Source organism: Panthera leo, chromosome B3, assembly GCF_018350215.1.
Source record: "Panthera leo isolate Ple1 chromosome B3, P.leo_Ple1_pat1.1, whole genome shotgun sequence".
Taxonomy (NCBI): Eukaryota; Metazoa; Chordata; class Mammalia; order Carnivora; family Felidae; genus Panthera; species Panthera leo.
The window spans coordinates 18,021,944-18,040,877 of record NC_056684.1 but is presented as its reverse complement, the minus strand read 5'-3'; the positions used below and the strand labels follow the sequence as shown (position 1 = coordinate 18,040,877).

The following is an 18,934-nucleotide window of genomic DNA, read 5'->3' as shown; positions in this document are numbered from 1 at the left end:
TCAGGATCTGGCTTACTTCCCAGGTCTTAGCTATTTCCACTCTTCACACTATACTACTACAGCTGCATTCAGCTGATTTTAACTCCATAAAATAACTGTGCTATGTTTCATTTCCTAATTTCCATTAAGTTGCCCCTCTGAACCAGAACACCTTTCTTCTAGCCCTTTCCCTCCCCAACCCTGTCCTTTAAAGGCCTAAGACAATGTGTCACCTCCAGAGGAAGTTTTCTCTGACCACTCTTCCAATCCTCTGTACCCTCCCTCGCCCTTTTCTCTCATTAGCCAAAAATATGGCTAATGTAGCAAAGAACTTCCGGAAGAGAAAGAACAACTCATCTGATTTTAACTACAAAAACACTCAATCCCTGACACAAAGACACATAAAAAGGATATACAGGTATTCATCGATAAACACAAGAAATGCATTACAGAAATGTAAGCTATATTATAAAGTGATATATATCACCCCTTTCCCCATGAACTCTTGTTTATATATCAACAACTTCAGTCTCTGATGGACAAAACTCTGACCTCAAGAACATAAAAATCACACGCAGAGATGCACAGTTCCTTAAAAAGCACATAAATGAAAACCAATAATTATATGATAAATAATAATATTCAAATACACAGTAAAAATAAAAAGAGTAAAACTGAAATTGCAGAGCTACGGTGACTGCAGTGTGAGGAGATGGTGCAGGACATGTGAGGAGAGGAGGGGGGCCATGAGGATTGCGTGCCTCACCCTGTGAATCACCATCCTGCTGCTTCAGGCTCTGTTAGGAATAAAAGAGCAGGGCAGGGGCCTGGAGGCGGAGGGAAGCTTTGTCTTGTCTTCAGATGTCTCATTATTTTTTCCCTTTCCCTGCCGCTCCACTGCAGCCCTGTAAAACATTAGGCAAGCCTCTTAAACACTCCCTGTCTGTTCCATTCCTGATCAGTAACATGGGGAGAAAAAAGCCCAATTGGCTCAAAAAGGCTCTAAGAGAATATTGTAATACTGTCAGAAACCCTAAGCATAATCATGCCTCCAGTTCTAGAAGGTCAGCACTAGATGATCTCAGGAGACAAAAGTCATTTATCTTTCTGTTTTGTTCAACTGAGGGACTGTGTAATGCAATGCTGCCCACACATCCCCACCAACCCCTAAATATGTTCAAAGAAGCACATATGTAAAACCATGTAGGACTGCAATGAAAGGTTAACTCATTAGAAATGTGTTCCCTGGTTTGCAATTCACACCAAAATCGGCATATTATTTTGAACTATTTGGAAGGCCTTAAAAGTTACAGTTTGTGCTTGCTCACTGCTTGAAATCATTTCAGAGGATATTCTTGGGAATAAAAATATTTAAGAATTTTTACTGCCAAGAGACTGCCCGATAACTTGAAGCTTTTAGTCTCACTCCACTTAGGACAAGTTAACTCAAATTAATACAATATTGCCTAGGCCTCTTCTCCAAAGTTTCCAATTCGGTAGGTGTGAAGCAGGGCACCAGAACTCAGATTTCTAACAAGTGCTCTGGTGATGCTGATACTGAAGGTCAGGGTACCACACCCTGAAAGCCACTGATTCTAAAAGTTGCCGTGCTCAACTTTTACTACCAGCTATTTTTATTTAATAATCGATAGATGCATCTTATGTTCCCTCTCTTTAAGATATTAATGACTTCTAAATTCCTTTGTAATCTGAGAGCAGGCAGGGATTATTAAAACTCAGAAAAAGCAGACTTTCTCATTCTTTAAATCCAAATTATTGTCATCTTACTTCATTTATCACTGTGCCTCAAATTCCTCATCTGTGAAATGGGGACAATAAGAGAGCTCAATCAGATAAAATAAATAAAAGTCCTTGGAAGAGTACCAGGTTATATCAGCAACTTGATAAATGTCACCAATTAATCTTACTGCAATTAATTTCACTAATTTTCTATTTATTATCAAGGAAAACTCATTCACATTTGTTACATGTTGAACATTACTGATTTACATATAAAATTGTATCCATTTATGGTGAAATGTTTCAGAGCTCTAATGAATTCAGTAAACTGGGAAGGCAAGGGAGGCTGTAATTTCAAAGACTGAGGTTCTAATCCCAGTTCTGCCACTAAATTGCTACATGACTCTGGGCAAGTCATTTAACGGAGTCTCAATTTCCACTTCCAAAAAAGTCTGCCTTGGATATAAGGAACAAATGAGATAATGCAAGTGGAATTTTTTTTTCTTTTTAAGTACCACAGTATTCCTGACATGAGGAAAATACCTCTATCTGGGTGCAGTTTATAAGATATTAACTAGACAGATAAAAGGCCATGGTCTCTTATATCCTTAAAATGACAGCACAATGATCTGAATCATCACACAAGCTATGCACTGAATATTCTCCAATACCACCAAATCATAACTATTTTTATAGATCACATGCTGCAATATTTAAGATTCCAAATATTTTTGTAAAGTGAGAGGAAAAAAATGGATACAAAAGTAATCTCAGGAATTTATTGTGTAGCAGCTGCTAAAATCCTCACTTCACAGCTTTAGCATAATTTTTATTCTGATGCAGAACCCTTCTATTGGTCCTAGGCTTTTGATTAGTATAAACACAATGTGTGTGTATACACACACACACACACACACACATACACACACGTGTGTGTGTATGTGAATAATGGTAACTGGTGATTTTCATTAATAGTTTCTAATACTTTAAGATAAATCCAATGTTCTTATAAAACTGCATACAACAGTTGACAACTTTTTAAATCTTAATTTACTAAAAAGAAAACATGGGGGTTATAACACTGTCTCTACATTTCAATTAAATTACTACTTTTTGTAGGCCCACAAAAGTGGGCCACATATAAGCATTTTGTATCAATGCTTAACAGGAAAGATACAATGTAGATCTCTGATGACATTTGTACAGAATGTCTCCTACTGAAATATAGAAGACAAAGTAGTGAAACTCATTTTTTGTCAGGAATATACTCCTAAAAAGCAGTGTATAATAAGCATTTTCAAATAAGATGCCATTAATGCAGCAACAATACTCTCCATTTCAAAGAAATCCAATTATGAAGTTTCTTATAAAGTTTATCTTTATGACAATCTCCTAATTTACTAACATCTAAGTTTCTGTTTTCATTTATTTAGCTTTCTCAATGTATGAGATATGCACATTCTACAGGACACTGCAGACTTTAAAAGATCCAAATGCAATTTGAAATATGTAAATGCTGTTGATTTTTTTAAAAAGCTACATGGAAATTATTTTTTACCAACTATAATTGTTAAAATTCATTAAAATTTAAAAAACTGGTTTTAAAATATAGATAATATGAAACAAGGGATAGCAAAGATAGAACACCATTCTATACAGAGGTTTCTGGTATCTGTGGTTAAAATCAAAAGGTAGACAGATGTGAGCACCATATTTTCCTTTATATCTGTTTATCATCACAATATTCGAATACCAACTACTTTTAATGTATTTATTCCATTGTGCTCCCAGAAAACATACTAGATCTAATTCCATAGGCATAATAACATGTGCATTCTTGCAGGTATGGTTTTTAGACATATGGGGGAAAATAAAATCCTACTGATCTTAAGGACTAACTTATATGCAACAGGAAATAGTACATTCAGGTTAGAGGGCTTATAAAGGTTGTTCTCAAAGTCTTCAGTTAGTCTCACTATGGATCAAGTGCATTAGGAGACACTCTAACGTGGATCACTTATAGCTGTTTATGCCTCCATTTACTGCTGATGAAGCCACAGGAGACGGCTTTTTTACACATCCAGAACACACCAACTTGCTCAAAGTTTACAGATATAAAATCTTCAGTTGGTACAAGTTTATCTAAGTGGTTTACAAAACTATGGGTAGAAAGAACAGTCTTGAGCCTGAATTAGAAATGTCTAAATAATATCACTTTGCAGAGTCCATGGTACATAGGAGCCCCTCAAATATTTTTGTTAAATGAACAAATGGACAAAAGTGTCTTTCCAATTACTACAACTGTTTCAAAGGACCCTATATGAAAAAAAAATACTTAAAATTGTATTCCATAAATATCCTTAAATGGGATATTTGTAAGTGCCTGGCCCATAGGAAACTATGGTTTATGTATTTGTCATTACTCTGGTCCTATAAACTTAGGTTGGTTCACAACAATCTTTGTAGCTACATTAGTATAAGCCATTACCACCACTGATAAAAGGAACTCAGATATGTACATACTTCTATTCAGGATGTAGTTGCATTACCCTTCTATGTAGAAGAAAGAACATCTGGGGTAACCACCACTGTCTTATAATGAAGGTTAATTCAGTAAACTTAACATGCATGGTAAATTAAGCCTTGTAATTTATCCTACCAACAAATTAATACCTTATAATAAGCCAATGTGTCTTCTAACCATTGCATTTATAGAATTCCAAACTTCATAAAGAACTACTGGTAATATTCATGTTCACTTATACCTAAGAAATTCAATTAAAAAGAAAACATCAAAATCCCAATTGATAATTGACCTGCAAAAGTTTTCCTTCATACTGAAGTAAATTGTAATAGAGACTGCTAAAAAAATGTTTGGGATTTACTCTCTTACACTTTGACTGCTGACCACAACAGAGGTGAAGACTGAGGTAGTCTGAAAGTTCTGTGAGGATTAAATCAGACTATATTCTTCATATTCTCTAAAGAAGTAAGCTTTAGGCTGTGCGGAGCACCCTCAACTTCCAGGGGCCAAGACCAACAACTGCTGCAATGAAAGAGCAGAGTAGTTAGGGTCAAGGGGATGGCTGCCTTCTACAATGAAACTAGCTTGAGTATCTATCTGTTGGCATCATAAAAGTCAACTCTGTTTCTTTGACTTAGGCAGTGGAGCTTTTGATAAGCTATAGAGATTTTTAAAATAAGATTTTAAATCAAACACACCAGGGATAATCTCCATTTCAAGGAAATCCAGTTATGAAGTCTCTGATAAGATTACCCAAATAAGGATCCTGTAATTTATAAAATTACAATTCAAAATGCATTATGATATATAACAGGGTCTACTGACTTGTATTGCTAAAACCACAAATGCTAAATAATACAAAGTAACTTACAATTGATATAAACATAATTGCATGAAGGGGTTTGGGTAAGAGGTTATCGTGTAGTTTAACTGAAATGATCAACAAGGGCAAAATCAAAAGCTTCATACACATTTCAGGGGATGTTCACAGCAGTGAACCATTTAAATAAAACTGTGGGCAACAAGCACAGAGATGAGTTGTAGCTGTAATTACATGATGCTTTTACTTCTCATTGCAATTAATTAATTGCTAAAAAGTAACAGAAGTGCTTTTTTAAAAAAAATTATAAGTAGCAGAATTTTTTTTTTCAGTAACAAACTAAATCAATTAAAAGGAATGGTTGTAGTAGAGAAATACGGTATAGGGAAATTTAGAATGCATTTAATCTGTGGAGGCAAATAAATTAGATTCCTACAAAATAAGGTATCTTTATCTTAACTCAAAATCTAGATTAGGACTTCATTTCTTCTTTTATAGTTAGTTCTTCATTTATAGTTAGTTCTGCATCATTTCACACGGTTTCAGTATTTTCACCAAGGAAATCCCTGATTAACTGGGACAGTTTTCTAATATTACAAAAGTAAGCCAAAGTATGCATCTTTTTTAGTGGGGGGAAAGACTCCCTTTTGAATAAAAATGAAACAAAATCTCTAAATGTAACAAAAATGACAAGTACAAAGCTAATTTAGAATGCCATTAGAAATATATACAGTAAGTTAACTTTTATAAAAAGATTTTGCAGTAGAAAAGAATAAAAGGGGAAAGTACACCGATTCTTTTTGAAGGGCTTGCTTTAAAACACTATTTCTGAATAAGATGGAAATAATCCCCGAATTTTTTTTTGTTTGTTTTCATTTTAAGTCAGAATTATAAGAGATACTGAAGGACAGCAGAAAAGGTTAAAAAAAAAAAAAATGAAGATATCTTCCCCCACAACTAAAGCACTACTAACAAAACAAATATTTACGTCATTTTCTTCCACTTCATTAGTGTTTCAAGTTGTGGGTAGTCACTGACATAATGAAATGATTAAGACATATTAAAACTGTAACTTCATACTATTCCAAGTGATATAGTTCATAATATTAACTTTAAAACTCATACAAAATAAGTAATCATAGATAAAATGTTAGATTATACTGCTGTATATAGTACAACAGCCTAGCTTATTTTGTCTCAATAAATAGGATGTTTATAGCATAAGTGGGTCATTACATAGCAATAATTAGATCCTTCTAAGAAATGATTCAGAGGGAAAAATATCTATGTATATATTATTATAGCAATAATTAGATCATTCCAAGAAATGATTCAGAGAAAACGTAAGTTACATATATAAACTGATTTATAATTTGGATGTGAAAAGCAATCTGACAGTTAAAGTTACTAAATGGAAGATTCAATTATAACTGCAATTCAGGCATACTAGAGATATGTGTTACCTCAACAATATCCGAGTTGGTTCTGCTTTCATGAGGTTCATTATATTCTGTATACTTGAGAAGAACTTTGTCCATATCAGTGCTGGCATACTGAAACAGTTTGTTAGAGCTGTTGAAAATGATGAGTGCTATTTCACAGTCACAGAGCACACTAAGTTCATAGGCTTTCTTCATTAATCCAAACTTTCTCTTTGTAAAAGTGACCTAGACCAAGAAAAGAAAGGTATATTTTTAGGAAAAGCATTAGCAGTACCTGAATACAGGCTACCTAAAGATGAGCCCTCTTTTAATACTGAGTCAGATTCCAAAGATGAAAAAGGTTCCTGGCTTCACACTCCACATGAGCCTCTACTCCCCCATGTACCACAAGACTACAGTCCTACATTTAACTTCTATCTCCCGACAGAGCAGTCAGTTCCCTGAGGAGGTTTCCCTTTATCCTTCGCTGCCAGTCTGCTGCAGAAGGCAAAGAACCGGAGAAGGACACAGCTGATCACTGACCCCTTATCCAGTTTAAAATTCACAGCCTAGGGATGAACAAATTCCCCAAAGTCCTCAAATTCTTCTTTGAATATTTTTTCCAGTTTCTAACTGGAACCTGTCACCTTAAGTCCTCTCAAACAGAGACCAGTTTTTGTTTGTTTTAAATATTATATCTACTATTTTCAAGAGCCTGAAAGGTATATCCTTTCTGCTCCTTACTCTGTCTTACAAATTATTTTTCCTTCCTTCTCCTTCAAAAACTTCAGATGTTTTCAAGTTCACACCATGAAATTTGTACCCCCAAATAATTCTCCTTGTGATGGGCACCAAATGACCCCCTCATGCACTGATAACTATCACCTGATACTTTTCTTTCTAGCCCTACTCTTATCTCTGGTGATTTCAGTATCTGTGTAAAATATCACTGCAAAAACATCTCCCAACTCCAAATGATCCACTTCCACAGGTCAAGAACTCACTCCTACTGTTATACCTTTCACCAGAAATCACCTCCAAAATCTCAACTTCATGTATTCCATTTTGCCTCCTATCTAGCTCTTCTATTTTGTATTACTTGTCCAGAAATTCTTTAACCTATATCCAGTCCTCCAATCCATTTTTACCTCACCACTTTGTTACTGTCTATTCTCATGTCCTTTCTTTCCTCTCTAGATTTCACGGTCCATCACTATTTTCACTCCCTTACAAACACACATACTTTACCCTTCTCTCATGAACATACTTGCCTGGCACAGCCCCAACCAGGAACTAACGCCCAATACATCACCAATTATCCCTGTATCTTTATCCAAGTAGCTGATAACTCCTGGGAACACACAGGCATGCACACACACACACACACACACGCCCCTCTGGTGTTTCTGAACTGATGACCATAAATCTCAGCTAACACTCAACACTGCCTAACCATCATAACTTGGTTTGTTTCTCATTAGCCCATTCTCCAAGTCAACTATTTCCCACTTTCTCTGTCTCAAGTCCACTCTCTGCTCATAACTTTGCCTCAAACCACTTCCCATCATCATATCTATCAGTTTAAACACTTCACCTGTAGCTTTCCACATTCACCCCTCTGCTGTTACTGCTGACTTTTCTGTTCCTATTCCTTTCCAGAAGTATCATTCTCTCCCATCAAGCTGTCCTTCCTCTCCACTAGATCAAAGACCAGAAGCACAGAAGCATGTTCTAGCATCTCCCTGGACTCCATACTGCCCCTCCAGTTGCCCCTCCTCTTTGATCTACTTCACAGTAAACATGTTTGAAAGAAATGTCTGTAGTTGTCATCTCCAACCGCTTACCTATTCTTTCCTCAACTACTGCAATCAGACTTCCATTCCCCAGATTCCACTAAGACTTGTCCATGTCATCATCAGCAACCTAATTAATGTGATTAGAGTCAATGGTCACTTTTCTCGTTCTTACCTTACCATATACCTCAGCAGCACTTTACACAGTTGACCATATTCACACTTTCTTCTTCAGGTGTTTTATGACACAACACTGTCCTGATTTTCCTCCTAATTCAGGGCTTCCTGTCAGCCTTTACAGCTATATCCTCTTCCTTCAATGAGCAGAAGGAAGTGCCTCACCTCTACTTACTGAAGTACCTTTAAGCTTTAGACTTGGGCTCCTTTCTCCTCTTTACCCTCACATCCTTGCCAGGTGATTGCATCCAGCTCCATGATTTTAAAAACAAATATGCTCTTTCCATATTCTTCTCCATTTCAGCACATGGCACCACCTCCCATTCACACAGAACCAAAAAACATGTAAGAGTTATCTTTGGTCCTTCTTATTCCCATAATCTGCCCTATCCAATCCATCAGCAAATTGTGGCGACTCTACCTCTAAAACGTATCTCAAATCTATTCACTTCTATTCACACCACTGTCAGCCTGGGCCAAGTTACATCACCTCTCATGTATATTACTGATATAATCATTACATTGAATTTTCTGCTTCATCTATTATACCCTATATGTGCCACATACCTGCCCAAGTGATGTTTTTGAAACATAAATCAAATTATATAAGTAAAAGTTCAGAGTTTTTCACTGCATTAAAAGTAATATCCAAACTCATTAAGTAAACAAAATAAATTATCTGGCCTCAAACTCTCTATCTAAAGTTATTTCCCTTCACTCTCCTTTACATCCATTAAACTTCACTGATGTGTGGGGCGCCTGGGTGGCTCAGTCGGTTAGGCATCCGACTTTGGCTCAGGTCATGATCTCGCAGTTTGTGGGTTCGAGTCCTGTGTTGGGCTCTGTGCTGACAGCTCAGAGCCTGGAGCCTGCTTTGGATTCTGTGTCTCCCTCTTTCTCTGCCCCTCCCCCACTCTCACTTTGTCTCACTCTGTCTCTCAAAAATAAATAAATGTAATAAAAAACTAAAAAAAAATTCACTGGTGTGTGTTTATGTACATATGTGCACACATGTGTCTTCCTTAACTACCAGCTACTTTCCTCCTTAGGAATTTTGTTATTTTCCCTATCTGTGGAACATACTTCACACTGCATGTTCCTAATGGTTCCTTTCCTAACCTTTTGAAAATAAATATCATTATTTAATCTTTTAAAAACTCCTTATAATATAAATGCACAAACACATATATTAACTTTATATAAATGCATATATATGGAATGTAACATTTTATGCTTGCCTCCCTACTTTCTCTTGCACCAACATCATCCCCTTAACCAATGTTTCTGATTTAGTATTTTTCATTCTACATTTTTGTACAAGATTGCATAACCATATTCACATGTACATGTATACACACAGAAGGGATTTTTGTCAGCCATTTTATAAAACTGGGACTCTACCAATACTCTCTATTTCGCTCATTCAACCACATCTTGTAGATATGCCTCTAAGTCAAATGGTATACTAAGGTATTCTTTTAAATAACTTCACAATTGTTTCATATAAATGTTACAATTGTTTTGCTAGTATGAAAGATATAAAATAAAAATCTCATTTCTGTAACATGCATTTTCCTAATTAGTAGTGATTAGACATCTTTTTCTTGTATTTGTTGTTATTTGAGATTTGCTTTCTCTAAACTGCTTATCTTTTGATCATTTTTGTATTGTGATGTGCATTTTACTTATCTAAGTAAAAGCTCCTTGTACAGATATATTAACTAGGTTTTACAAATACTTTCCCAAATTTCTCATTTACATATTAACTTTGTTTACATAATATCTGTCATTAAGAAGTTTTAAATTTTTATTACTGATTGCAATACTGTGTCTCAGAATCCTGGCATTGTATTATATCACTATAGGAATATAATGAATATAAGAATACCATTATTAAAGTTCACTATTTTAAAATACTGAGCTTTAAATCATTTATGTCTTGAAATGCACCTAGATGTACTTGCTGCATTAAAACTCTGAATTTACCAAAGTTTAGTCAGAAATGTTTTTCCAGGGGCACCTGGGCGGGTCAGTCAGTTAAGCGTCTGGTTTCGACTCAAGTCTTGATCTCACGGTTCATGAGTTCAAGCCCCACACCAGACTCACTGCTGTCAGCACTGAGCCCGCTTCAGATCCTCTGTCCCTCTTTCTCTGCCCCTCTCCTGCTTGCATGCTCTCAAAAATAAATAAAAAAAAAAGCACTGAAAAAAATTTTTTCCATACTTCCAGTACTGAAGAAGAGGAAGAAAATGACAATCAGCAAAGCAAAAGCATTTATTCCAAGAATAATCCTTACTCTAGTCAAAGACTTTCAAATTAAGTGAGCTATGAACAAATCAGCAGTAAGACTGAGACAAGTAATGCTGCTTCAGAATATCCATTAAGCATGATGGAAGAAAACTCCATAGTTCACTATCAGTAAGTAAAGGATGCCAGTCCCTGTTTTCCTTTCCAAAAATACTTACTCAAAAACATTTCTTCTAAGTTACCAAAGAGCTCAAGATGAAGAAAGGAATTGGTGGAGGACAATTTATAATAATCTCTTCTCTATTCCTCCAACTTACTCCAAGCCAAAAAGAGCTTTTTCAGCAACAGAAAAATGTGCATAAGAACACACTTCCACTTCAGTGACACCAAAGACATAACGTTGAAAACTACAATATCAATATTTCACTTTCAAGTTTTATGAATAAAATCTTTTTTCATCTTATCTATAGCACTTAGTCGATTTTTTAAACACTCTGGTTTATTGCTAACAACTTATATGAGAATATAAAATTAACTTTATATTCTTATAAACTCTATCATCCCTTTAACTTATTGTTTTTAAGTAATTTCAAACTTACAGAAAATTTTCAATAAGTAGTACAAAATTTTCCATATATCTTCAACCAAACTCCCCAACTGTTAACATTTTACCATGTTTTCCTTCCCTAAATAAATACCTGTACACAATTTTTTTCCTGAATTCTTTGAAATAAGACAGAGGTTATATATAAGGTCCCTCTGCCCCTAAATAATTTTTTTTTCAATTGACGAAACATCATTTATTGAAAAGACATTCCTTTTTCCCCATTGAATTATCTTGACACTTTTGCCATAACCTAAATGCCAAAATCTGTGTAGGTCTATTTCCCAACTCTCTATTTTGTTCAATTGGTTGATATATCTATCTTTTAGCCAATAGAAAATTGTCTTGACTATGGTGGCTTTAGATTTAAAGTTTTATATATTTTTTCAACATAATACTTAACTTTATTTTTTTTAATTTACATCCAAATTAGTATATAGTGAAGCAATGATTTCAGTAGATTCCTTAGTGCCCCTTACCCATTTAGCCCATCCTCCCTCCCAACAACCCCTCCAGCAACCCTCAGTTTGTTCTCCATATTTATGAGTCTCTTCTGTTTTGTCCCCCTCCCTGTTTTTATATTATTTTTGTTTCCCTTCCCTTATGTTCATCTGTTTTGTCTCTTAAAGTCCTCATATGAGTGAAGTCATATGGTATTTGTCTTTCTCTGACTAATTTCACTTAGCATAATACCCTCCAGTTCCATCCACGGAGTTGCAAATGGCAAGATTTCATTCTTTTTGATTGCCGAGTAATACTCCATTATATATATACATCACATCTTCTTTATCCATTCATCCATCGATGGACATTTGGGTTCTTTCCATACTTTGGCTATTGTTGATAGTGCTGCTATAAACATTGGGGTGCATGTGTCCCTTCAAAACAGCACACCTGTACCCCCTGGACAAATACCTAGTAATGCAATTGCTGGTCGTAGGGTAGTTCTATTTTTAATTTTTTGAGGAACCCCCATACTGTTTTCCAGAGTGGCTGCACCAGCTTGCATTCCCAGCCCTCAAATACTTTCTTAAAAACAAGGACAAACACAATTACCAAAATCAGAAAACAAGGATATAGCACTATTATCTAATTTACAAACTTTATTCAAGTTTCACAATTATCTCACTAATTTCTTTTATAGGGGAAAAAAGACTTTAGTTTTTTCCCTAGCTCCGGGATCCAATTCAGGATTCGATGTTGTATTCAACTGCACCCTGTTTAATCTGAAATACTTCCTCAGTCTGTCTTTCAGGACCTTGGCACTTTCTCTCAATTTGACTTTGATGTTTCTTTCTGATTGTTTAGACTGCATTTTAACAGCTTAGAAGTGATGTTCTCTCCACAATATGTCACATGAAAAATGCACATGAAATCCATTTGCCCCCTAACTGGAATTGTTAACTTGGTTAAAACAGTGACTGCCACATTTTTTCCTTTGCAACATTACTATTTTCCCCCTTGTAAGTAATAAGTATCTTATGAAAATTGCCACGTAAATATCCTGTTCACTTATCAAACTTTAATAAACTGATTGTAGCATCCACTCAAGATTCTTGCCTAAAAAAATTACTATGCTGGTTGTCAAATGGGGATTTTCTCATTTCATAATACACTGTACCTACATTTACTACCAGTTGCATTTTATTGTTAAGACAGTTTGCTTTTCCTCCATTTATGCATTCATTCATTCACGTCAGTATCAACTCATAGGTTATTTTATTCTATGAGTTATAATCAATTAGTATCTTTATTTCTTTTGATGTTTAAATGGTCTTTGATTTTACCAGCAAGAGATCCACTATGCTGGTTCCTATGGTATTCTTTTTCTTCCTCAGGAACTGCAATTATATTAAGTTGGACCTCTCTTACCAATCCCCCTTTACAATCACCTTCTCTATAACCCCTTGAACATACTTATTTCCATTCACTTAGTCGTTTTCCTGCTTTCCTTCAGTGATCTTACTAAGGTTTCATTACAATCTATTCTTCTATGGTCACTGTGTAATTTAGTCTTTGCTTTGATATATTATCTTTCCTTTTCTTTCTGGAGTTCAATCACTTTGTTTCATCTATGCCTTAAAAAAATCCATTTCTATTCTTCCTATTTGAAAATTTTGAGTGATTAAAAAAATTTTTTTAACATTTATTCATTTTTGAGAGACAGTGTGCGAGTTGGGGAGGGGCAGAGAGAGAGGGAAACACAGAATCCGAAGCAGACTCCAGGCTCTGAGCTGTCAGCACACAGGGGTCAAACTCACAGACCAGACCACAAGATCATGACCTGAGCCGAAGTCCGATGCTTAACCAACTGAGCCACCCAGGAGCCCCAGGAATGATGATTTTTTTTTTATGTCACATTCCTAAATACTTATTTATAGAAATCTGTTTCAGCTTGGGAGTTATCATATAACAGGTTTCTTCCACTTTTCCATTGTTTGGGGGCAACAAATTCATCACCTGAACAGCTGTAAATTGTCATTTTGTCATCTTCTTTGTAACAGTTTGTATAGGTAGAACTGCTGGCATCAAGGAATTGCAATGGAAAGGACTAGCAGTGGGAGGATGGATTAATTAGCCTTCACTCAAGAGCACCTCTTCTTTTAATGGAGTACAGTATGGTCTCTTTAATGGAAGGCTTTTGAGGGGTAACAGCAGTAGGGAGAGGAGTTTTCTATTATTCAATATATACTTTCTGTATCTTCTTTTATTTGACGGATTCCTACTTCCCTTCTTTTCCAACTAACAAGCATTTTTCAAAGATTACCTCTGCCTTGTTTATACCTTCTTGTCTCTCAAACAGTTACCTTTCCAAGACCACTTCCTTGAATGGAATAAATTTTAAACCCTTTACCTCCGGTCTGTTTTATCTACAAGTAGTATTTTTCAGAATTTTTGTACTTAGGGTAGACTTTCCTTTTTTGGTAATGATTTCAAATCAACTTTAGACAGTCATAAAGTCTTTCTTTTCCACATAGTTTTTTCTGAAGTATGCTTGCTTCCATCAAAGACTTGCAGAACTTGAAGAAAACAGCATATTGTTACTTGGTAATATTTTCCAACTTCAAGTTAAAATGAATTTGGACATTCTTTGCTTTCTAGCTGTGCCAAGGCTATATATAGGTTTTGTATAATTCGAATTGTTTTTTACGCTTTTCTGTATTGATTTTTTTGGAAATTATGTTGGAAGAATCAAGATTTATTCAGCCCCCATGACCTTGATTACTAAGAATTCCTCCCAAAATTTCGAATCTTTGTTTTCATTACTTGTTTTGTCGTGGTTTCTGGAGTTCTCTGATCCTTTCTCATCTTGTCATTTTTGGTCTCTTTTTTGCACTTAAAGAGTCCCCTTTAATATTTCTTGCAGCGCTGGTTTAGTGGTTACAAACTCCTTTAGTTTGTGTTTGTCTGGGAACCTATCTCTCCTTCTATTCTGAATGACAGCCTTCTTGGATAGAGTATTCTTGGCTGAAGATTTTTCCCATTCAGCACTTTGAATATATCATGAAACAGATTTATAAATTTCTGTACATGAAACATGTTAGATATTTAATTTTATTTTAAGCATTATCAAATTTAAAGAATCCTCTTTCAAAAATATTTACTTGGAGAGAGAGCATGCGTGAGTGGAGGAGGGGCAGAGTGGGGGGTGGAGGGAGAGAGAATCCCAAGCAGGTTCTGTGTTGTGCCATGTATCTTCTTTATCCATTCATTAGTCGGTGGACACCTGGGTTGCTTCCTTATCTTAGCTATTAATGCTGTAATAAACACAGGGGTACATATAGTTTTGTAAATTAGTGATTTTGCTTTCTTTGGGTACATACCCAGTAGTGTTATTCTTGGATCACAGGGTAGTTCTATTTTTAATTTTCTGAGCAGCCTCTACACTGTTTTCCACAGTGCCTGTACCAATTTGCATTCCCACCAACAGTGCACAAGGGTTCCTTTTTCTCCATATACTCATTATCACTTTTTTCTGATCTTTTTGATTCTAGCCATTCTGACAGGTGATCTCTCATGTTTTTGATTTGTATTACCCTGATAATCAGTGATGTTGATGAGTATCTTTCCATGTGTCTGTTGGCCATCTCTAAGTCTTCCTTGGAAAAATGTCTATTCAGGACCTCTGTCCATTTTTAAATCAGATTGATTGTTGTTTTAGGTATTGATTTGTATAAGTTCTTTATGTATTTTGGATATGAACCCCTCACTGGATATATCATTTGCAAATATCTTCTCCCATTCAGTAGGTTACCTTCTCATTTTGTTGACGGTTTCCTTTGCTGTGCAAAAGCTTTATATTTTGACACAGTCTCAATAGTTTATTTTTAAATAAATAATATATTTAATATATTATTTTAAATAATATTAATATATTTTTATATATATTTATATATATATATTTTATATATATTTATATATATTTATATATATAATATTATATATTATATATTATATATTATATATTTTATATATTTTATATATATTTATATATATTTAAATTAATATATTTAATATATTAAATAAATAATAAATTTTTAAATAAATTTTTGTTTCCCTTGTCCTAGGAAACATCTACAAAACTGTCTATAATTGATTTCAAAGAAATCACTGTCTATGTTTTCTTTTAGGAGTTTTATGGTTTTGAGTCTCACATTTAGATCTTTAATCCATTTTGAATTTAATTTTGTGTATGGTTTAAGAAAGTGGGCCACTTTCATTCTTTTGCATGTAGCTGTTCTGTTTTCCCAGCACCATCTGTTGAAGAGACTGTCTTCTCCCCATTGTATATTCTTGCCTCTTCTGTTGTAGATTAACTGACCATATTAAGCGTGAGTTTTCTTCTGGGCTCTCTATTCTGTGCCATTGATCTATGTGTTTGTTTTAGTGCCAATACCACACTGTTTTTTATTACTACACTTTTGTAGTATATCTTGAAATCTGGGACTGTGATATCTCCAGCTTTGTTCTTTTTCAAGATTGTTTTGACTATTTGGAGTCTTTTGTGGTTCCATACAAATTTTAAGATTATTTGTTCTGGTTCTATGAAAAATGTTATTTAGAAAGGAATTACATTAAATCTCTAGACTGCTTTGGGTAGTATGGACATTTTTAACAATTTTTGTTCTTCAAATCGATGAACATAAAATATCTTTATATTTATGTCATCTTCAATTTCCTTCATCAATGTATTATGGATTTCAGAGTACAGGTCTTTCACCTCTTTGGTTAAGTTTATTGCTAGGTACTTTATTATTTTTAGTGCCGTTTTAAGTGGGATTGTTTTTCTTAATTTCTCTTTCTGCTACTTCAGTATTTGTATATACAAATATAACAGATTTCTGTATATTAATCTTACACCCTGTGACCTGACTGAATTCATTTATCAGATCTAGTAAGTTTTCAGTGGAGCCTTTAACGTTCTCTACATATAGTATACCATATCATCTACAAATAGGGACAGCTTTACTTCTTCCTTACCAATTTAGATGACTTTTATTTCTTTTCCTTGTCTGATTGCTGTGGCTAAGACTTCCAGTTCTAAGTTGAATAGAAGTGGTGAGAATGGAAGAGTGGACATTCTTGTCTTGTTCCTGATCTTAGAGGAAAAGCGCTCAGTTTATCATCACTGAGTATGAGGTTAGGTATGGGTTTTTCATATACTGTCTTTATTATGTTGAGGTATGTTCCCTCTAGGCCTACTTTGTTGCGAGTTTTTATCATGAATGGATGTTGCACTTTGTCAAATCCCTTTTCTTCATCTACTGAGATAATCATATGGTTTTTACCTTTCTCTTGGTAATATATCACATTAATTGATTTGTGAATATGACCCATTGGAACCACTCTTGCAACCTGGAATATATCCCACTTGATCATGGTAAATGATTTCTTTTTAATGTATTGTTGAATTTTGTTTGCTAAGATTTTGTTCAGGATTTTTGCACCTGTGTTCATCAGAGATACTGGTCTGTTGTTTGCTTTTTTTTGTATTGTCTTTATTTGGTTTTGGTATCAGGGTAATGCTGGTTTCATAGCATGAATTTAGAAGTTTTACTTCCTCTTCTATTTTTGAAATAATCTGAAGAGAATAAGTATTAACTCTTCTTTACATGTTTGGTAGAATTCACCTGTGAAGCCATCTGGTCCTAGACTTTTGTTTGTTGGGAGTTTTTGATTACTGATTTAATTTCATTGCTAGTAATCAATCTATTTCTTCCTGTATTAGCTTGGGTACATTATATGTTTCTAGGAATTTAACCATTTCTTCTGGGTTGTCCAATTTGTTGGCATATAAGTCTTCATAAATTATCTTATAATCTTTTGTTTGCTGAAGTGCCAGTTTATTTCTCCTCCTTCATTTCTCATTTATTTGAGTCTTCTTTTTCTTCTTAATGAGTCTGACTAAAGGTTATCAATTCTGTTGATCTTTTCAAACAACCAGCTCCTGATTTCTTTAATCTTTTCTATTATACTTTTAGTCTTTATTTCTGCTCTAATCCTTATTATTTCCTTCTTTCTACTGGCTTTGAGTTTTTTGTTTGTTTGTTTGTTTGTTTCCCCCTAGATCCTCTAGGGGCAAGGGTGTGTTGTTTGAGATTTTTCTTGCTTCTTCCTTTATTGCTACAAACTCCCCTCTTAGAACAGCTTTTGCTTCATCCCAAAGATTTTGGATCATTGTGCTTTCATTTTCATTTATCTCCATGTATTTTTTTTTTTTAATTTTCTCTTAGAAATCTTTATTGACCTATTCATTGTTTAGTAGCATGTTATTTAGTCTCTGTGTTATTTGTGTGAACAAACTGAATAAACTGAAAATCAACAACTCTTCTTAGATCCCTCAGAGAATTGGGGTCACAGAGCAACTTGTGCCCCCCAAATTGGAGACAGACAGGCAGATACTGAAAGTCATAAACTGCCAGAGCCACAAGAAACCTTTACAAAAACCAGTACCAAGGTAGGAAAACGTGAACTATAATTGATGTATTGCTGGAGGCTCAGTGTAGACAAATATAAAAGTTAAAAAATCCAGGCAGGGATGGGGTGCCTGGATGGCTCAGTCAGTTAGGCATCCAACTTTGGCTCAGGTCATGATCTCACGGTTCATGAGTTCGAGCCCCACATCGGGCTCTGTGCTGACAGCTCTGAGCCTCGAGCCTGCTTCGGATTCTGTGTCTCCCTCTCTCTCTGCCCCTCCCTTGCTTGCACTGTTTCTCTTTCTCAAAAATAAATAAACATTAAAAAAATTTTTTAAAAAACAAAAAAACTCCAGGTGGGGTCTAGGCTTAGGGGGGCATGCATACACTTTTGTGGATTTTACACTTACTAGGTTCTCACAGTAAAGATCAGAGAAAAATCCCCTTGTGCTTCCAGCAGGGAGAGTGGAAAAAGTAGCCATTTTGAAATATGCCAGAACATTCTATTCTTCAGAGGCCTCCCTTCAAGACAAAATATTTTATCAGAGCCTAACTTACAAGGGTATTATCAGAGTCCAACTGACCTGGGGAAAAAGAAATATCCAACTCCAATTCTCTCTAGCCTTTAATGTGAACAAAGGGAAATAGTCAATCCATTCTGTCCCACCTAAAGATGGGGTGCAGGGACTGAGAAACACTTATAAAGTTCAGA

General features: G+C 35.0%; 1 protein-coding gene across 10 annotated transcripts in view; it reads right to left on the bottom strand.

The window, feature by feature from the left end:
- Window positions 1–18,934, bottom strand: part of MEF2A (myocyte enhancer factor 2A) — a 163,138-nt gene that overhangs the window by 55,972 nt on the left and 88,232 nt on the right. For 6 of the 10 annotated variants that reach the window (XM_042941138.1, XM_042941140.1, XM_042941135.1 and 3 more), the window contains one exon: window positions 6,527–6,730. In XM_042941138.1, the coding sequence (XP_042797072.1) occupies window positions 6,527–6,730 (204 nt within the window). Of the gene's footprint in view, window positions 1–745; window positions 3,201–4,612; window positions 4,766–6,526; window positions 6,731–14,910; window positions 14,927–18,934 lie in introns of those variants that run through there. The other 4 variants (XM_042941141.1, XM_042941144.1, XM_042941145.1 and 1 more) reach the window with 4 other exon arrangements.